This window comes from Phycodurus eques, chromosome 11, assembly GCF_024500275.1.
Source record: "Phycodurus eques isolate BA_2022a chromosome 11, UOR_Pequ_1.1, whole genome shotgun sequence".
NCBI classification, from domain to species: Eukaryota; Metazoa; Chordata; class Actinopteri; order Syngnathiformes; family Syngnathidae; genus Phycodurus; species Phycodurus eques.
In genome coordinates, this window is record NC_084535.1 from 1,247,138 (window position 1) to 1,253,112 (window position 5,975).

Genomic DNA, 5,975 nt, shown 5'->3' on the forward strand with positions numbered 1-5,975 from the left:
GAGGTGTCACAAGCGGAAGAAATATTGCTTCTCCGCTTTTTTGCTGTCGTTGTTCTTCTGCTGATTCCTAATGAGAACAACAACAACCAACGGTTTGTCCAACGTGTCCCGTCACTCGGTCCGTTTTTTGCTTGGCGTCGTCAGTCGACATTTGAGATTGGAGCCGGCTTGAAATATGCCCGCGCTAAACGAGCGAACGCCGTGAAAACATTTTGACGGGCGTGCGCGCGTGCGAGACGTTTTGACTTGGGGCGCAAACGCAACGCCGGCGGTGTTTTTATCGCCTACTAATTCAGACCATTCCGATTGTTCGGTTTGTCTGTTTCGGCGTGCAGCCTTCATTTCCAAAACGGGAGACGAAGTATTGATGGCGCGCTTCCCTAAAAAGACGAGATTATTGAATGTTTGTCCTTGCAGCTGTCCTGTTCATCCTCAGTTTCCTAATAAGGAGATCTGAAAGGCACCTCAAACACGTACGCGTGGCTCGAAACACGACATGGCATACAGTATGTTCTTAAAGGCTACGCGCTACGTGTTCCTCATTGTTCCGAACTTCGGGAAAAGCGGAGGAGACGGACCGCAGGGTGACGAGGTTCGGGAACCGGCGGCAATAATACGAGGGGTCAAAGGTCGCGAGCCCAATTGTCCGCGATATCGATTGGTTGATTCCAAGAGCCTGCGATCGGCTGGCGACCGGTTCGGCGTGTACCCCCCGCCTCCTGGGTTAGGCTCCGGCACGCCCGCGACCCGCGTGAGGAGAAGCGGCTCAGAAGATGGATGGATGGATGTTCCAATAGCAAGGTAAGATGCGCATTGAACTAAAGAGCAAAAAGTGGGGATTTCATGTTCACTCTTTTTTCTCGACCGCGACTGCCCATCGACGAACAGCTTCGTCCAATTCAGTCGGCTGCGCTCGTCACTTGTTGAGCGCTAATCCGACGGCGCCAAGTACGAGTCACGCGCGTCCGACTTCACGAGCTCCTTTCTCCGTCACGGAGGTCGCCCGAAGCGGGTTCTCGCGGACACCGACGCTCCAATCTTCTGCGAAGAACGCGTCGCAGTCCGCCTGCGCCTAGTTTGTGTTCTTCCACACCGCACTCGCTCGGGCGTGCCTTTGCGGAGCCGCGGTTACAAAAGCGCGTTTGGATGCTTTTGTCTGGAGTACGAATTCAGTCGTTCCAAATTCCGCCAAAATTCAGTCAACTGACGGCGTCGCGGTGCACTCGCCTGACTTTGGTGCGGGCGCCGCGTGTTCGGCGACCGCGTGAACGTGAGTGCGAACGGTCGTGCGCGGTTCGGGGCGTAGGCCGCCTTTCGCCCGAAGTCAGCCGGGATAGGACGGAAATGGATGGAGGAGGCGCTCGACTGGGTTGATGCGTGCCGCCGGTTGTCGATCATTTCAGCTTCCAAACGCCGAGCGTGGGAGCTTTTTATTAATTGTGCGTGTGCGTGCGTGTGTGTGTGTCATAATTATGAATGGAGTCCAAATGAAGCTTTTGTTGGTGGCTCACGTCCAGTTCAACACAAACACCATCTGTCACACACACACACACACACACACACGGGTTGCTGTGTGCTGGTATTAAATCTCGACTGTGCGTGTGCGCGCGCGCGCTGAGCGCTGTTGTCATACACAACGTGCGGCGAGTGCAAACAAAGCGATCACGCGCAAACGTGTTCAAGTTGCAGAGCTGATGGATGAAACATGAACAAATTCATCTGACTTTCATCTTTTTAAAGCAAGCCTTACTAATAATATGTATATATATATATATATATATGAATATGAATATGATGCTGCACATTGTATGCTCAAGTTAGTCAATACCAAGATGTGATTTTCGGGGGCAGCCAAAATCACGTTGAATAATGGATGCTCACCATAATTGGCATAATGATTTTGTTTTTAAACCCAAACCCCTGATAACGCCCCCCCCCCCAAAAAAAAATAAATGTTATGTGAACCTTTTTTTTAATTTACCATTTTTTTCTCCAAATAAATTTCACACACACACACACACACACACATATATATATATATATATATAGAGAGAGAGAGAGAGAGAATTTTTTTTTTTTTTTACTAAACTGTTTTGTTACATTTTTTTTTGATTAGTGGGGAATTAGGTGAAAAGAATTGTCATAAGTGGGGATGGCAAACGACAAAGAAGAATCTGCGAATACGTGAGTGTGCGACCGCTGAACCGCGAATGTGCGAGGTTCCATTTTGTTTTGGACGCAAAACATTTCTTTTAGTGTTGGGAGAAAACGATATATTTATTATTATTCTTGAATCTATTGACTGTATTTATTCTTGAGTGTGACACATGCGTTCGCCTGATGTCACCTTTGCCATAATTGTGACAGTAACTCTAAAATGGTGGGACACTGTAAATTGTCAGTCAATCAGGTGATGGCAATCGGAAAATTTGAATTGAATCTTTTTTTATGATTGTATTTTTTCCAGATTTTCCCAAAACGTTCAGAAATGACCATGGCAATTCTGCTCTTAGGCTAAAGATCAAATGTAATAAAAGGAGGAATTATTCCTCGTGTTCTTGTCTTTTTAGATATTCGGATTTCACTTGTCACTGGGAAACGAATTCCATTTTCGGTTGACTGACGTCATTTCCCCCTTTTTCCCTCGAAAATCATCAACGAATCACTGTTAGTTTTGGATCACGTGCCACCGATGAAGTCAATTTCCCGCGCAGCACTTTGAGATGTTGTGTTCGCTCAAAAGTGCTTTATACGTGAAATACACGATCAATAGCGGTCATGTCGATGGTCGAGATTCCGAGCCGAGTGAGCTGCAGTACCGGCTGCCGTCGAGCGGGGGCGCCGACTTCCCGGCAAGCGCGCGCATGAGCGCACACGCGTCGTGCGCGCGCGCGCGCGCCGTTTGCTCACACGACGGTCGCGCTCGAGAAAACAAAGCCGCCCGCCCGGCGTGCACGCGCTCGACGTCACGCACGTCGGACTTGAGTTTTGTTTTTTGTCGGCGGGCAGGAGAAGACGAGGAGAAGAAGAAGAAGAAGAAGAAGAAGAAGAAGAAGAAGAAAAGAGAAGCTGTGGTGGCCGAAGCTCCTCCTTAATGACTAATTTCTTCCCCTCCCTGTCTCTCTCTCTCTCTCTCTCTCTCTCTCTCTCTCTCTCTCTCCCCCGCCATCCCCTCGCTCGCGCCGTCACTCAGTGGTTTTCCCGCCAGGACAGCGCAGGGCGAGACGGCACTTTTGCTGGCTTTCCGCATAAAAGTGGGCAAACTTGACTTCTTGGGGTTTGGTTTTGTTTGCGTGTTTTTGTTTTTCTTTTTGTTTTTGTTTTGGGGGGTGGGGGTGGGGCGGGGGCGGGGGCGGGGCGGGGGGGTGTGTTCCGGCATGGAGGACGCGAAGGAGCCGGTGAGATGTTCGTCGTCGTCGTCGTCGTCGTTCAGCATCAAAAGCCTCCTGCTGCCGTCCAAGTGCGAGCCTCGCGCGGCGGCCGAGACGTCGCCCGAGCCCCCGGGAGGGGCGGCGAGGGAGGAGGGGGCCCCGGGGGAACCGGGGGAGCCGGAGGGCGGCGGCGGCGGCGGCTCGTCCAAGACGGCCAAATGCGACAAGCCTCCGTTCTCGTACAACGCGCTGATCATGATGGCGATCCGCCAGAGTCCCGAGAAGCGGCTGACGCTCAACGGCATCTACGAGTTCATCATGAAGAACTTCCCGTTCTACCGGGAGCACAAGCAGGGCTGGCAGAACTCCATCCGCCACAACCTGAGCCTCAACAAGTGCTTCGTCAAGGTGCCGCGCCACTACGACGACCCGGGCAAGGGCAACTACTGGATGCTGGACCCCAGCAGCGACGACGTCTTCATCGGCGGCACCACCGGCAAGCTGCGCCGGCGCTCGGCCACCTCCCGGGGCAAGCTGGCGGTCAAGCGCGGCTTGCGCTTCGCCCCGTTGGGCCTGGCGGGCTGCGGCGGCGGCGGCGGCGGCGGCGAGCGGCCGGCCAACCCGCTCTTCTGGCAGCTGTCGCCCTTCCTGTCCCTGCACCAGCCGCACCGCGCGCACTTCGACGCCTCCTCGCCCGCCTTCCTCAACCAGGCGGCCGGCTACGGCGCGCTGCTGCCCGCCGACGGGGACCTGCACGCGGGCCGCTCCGTGCTGGCCAACTCGTACGGCGGCGGCCCGCTCGGGGGTTACTTCGTCGCGGGGAGCCAAGCGCAGCAGGCGCAGCAGGCGCAGCACTTGCAGCAGTGCGCGGCCGGCTTCGGCGGCGGCGGCGGCGGCAGTCCTCCCCCGCACGCGCTGCTCTCGGACTCGCTGAGGAGCGGCTCCGTGGCGGCCTTCTCGCCCTCGGGCTTCCCGGCCGTGCTGAGCCACCACAAGAGGGTCGCCCTCGCCCCCGACGCCTTCCTCAACTGAAGCGCGAACACTCGCCCTCGTTCGCTTCGCTCAACGTCCGCAAAGCGAAACAACTCACTTTTCGCCAGCGTTATGTTGCGCAAAAAGGGACGACGACAACACGACACAAAAAGTAGATTTCTATCCACTTCTTTCTTATTTATGAGAAGCTTTTCTATTTATTGTATTTTAAAAATGTCTTTATGCGCGTGTTGACCATGACGACGACGACGACGGAGCATTATTTATTCATATGACGAGCAGCAGACAATCGAAATTATTATTTTTCCCCCCAATATTATTAACCACAACATTCTTCAACAAGCCTTAAATGTGCGAAGACAATCAGGGTTTGAAACAAACTTCTTTTTTTTTTAATTCTCAGGTTAACATGCCTCAAATCAATACTCATGGTAATTCTAATCATAATAAATAATGACAACTCGTTCATTTCACAGATTTCTCCGTAAGTTGAAAACTGGACTCATCACATGAACTCATCACGGAAAATGGATGCAAAAGAAAAACGCTGAGTCGTACGTGTTTGTTTTCTTGCGTATGCTGTGTGTGTGCGCGCGCGCGCGCGCATGTCCACTGATGGCAGCTGAACTAAAAAAGAAAGAAATATATAAATGATTATTGACTCTTCTTACCTTTCATCACTGACTGGCTATTTTTCACACACGCGCGCGCGCGCGCGCGGCCCCGTTGCCACGGAAACGCCACCGGGTTGCGCTCGTTCGAGTTGATTTTTGGAATCGTTGATTTGTGTTCAATGAGTTGCTTTTCAAACGTGCACCGACAGGAAGTTTCCGCTTTTGTTTGTTTGCTTGTTTGTCCACTCGAACTACTCCTAAAGTTGCTTTGACTTTTTCAACATGGGTTGTTTGTTTGTTTGTTTGTTTGTTTGTTTGTTTGTTTGTTTCCCTACCAGGTGCAAAAAGAGGAGCTCTCGTTCTACGATGTTATTTGCTCTCAAAATGTTTGCCGTTTTTGAAGAGAAGAAAATCCCAAATCCGCCCAAATGTTTTCGTTGGACTCGAAGTGATCAAATGCACTTTTTTCTTTGTTGCATTTTTGTCCCTCTTGAAAATGTCGAAAGTTTTGAGGGCCTCTTCGGTCAAAAGTGATCCATTGGAACATCGGAGCTGAAAACAATCTCAAAGCCTTTTGTTGTTGTTGTTACTTTTGTTCTTTTCTTTTTGGGGGGGCACATTTGTGATGAGTTGACTTTGTGTGTGTGATGCTTTTTCTTCATGTCTGTCGTTTGTTTTGTTTTGTTTTGTTTTGTTCTCCGGAAAAAATAAACTTGATTAAAAAGGAACAAATGCAATTTTCATATCTGGTTGTTGACTTGAAGATTTGTTTGGTCTTTTTTGGACACATTTTGAAAATGGATTCGCGAGGCCTGTTTGATTCAAGACAACAAATGCAAAATCATATTTCAACTTGACGCATTTATGCAAAAACATTTTTCATTTAATGACATCCTAAATACTTTTTCAGTCATTCTTTCGATTTTTGCTCAAATGAACTCTGGTGCACGTTGCAATGTGTGTGTGTGTGTGTGTGTGTGTGTGTGTGTTTTGCCGT

The 5,975-nt window shown here is 50.6% G+C and overlaps 1 protein-coding gene across 2 annotated transcripts; it reads left to right on the forward strand.

Moving 5' to 3' along the window:
* The first annotated feature begins 489 nt into the window (after positions 1 to 489).
* On the forward strand, positions 490 to 5,721 carry LOC133409716 (forkhead box protein G1-like). 2 transcript variants are annotated; one of them, XM_061690120.1, is made up of 2 exons: positions 490 to 801; positions 3,010 to 5,721. In XM_061690120.1, the coding sequence occupies exon 2, from the start codon at positions 3,378 to 3,380 to the stop codon at positions 4,401 to 4,403; it is 1,026 nt and encodes a 341-aa protein (XP_061546104.1). In that variant the 5' UTR covers positions 490 to 801; positions 3,010 to 3,377; the 3' UTR covers positions 4,404 to 5,721. The 2 variants fall into 2 exon arrangements, 1 of the variants encoding a protein (XP_061546104.1); XR_009769453.1 differs by lacking the exon at positions 490 to 801 and having other exon boundaries at positions 2,956 to 4,515; positions 5,317 to 5,721.
* Positions 5,722 to 5,975: the final 254 nt, after the last annotated feature.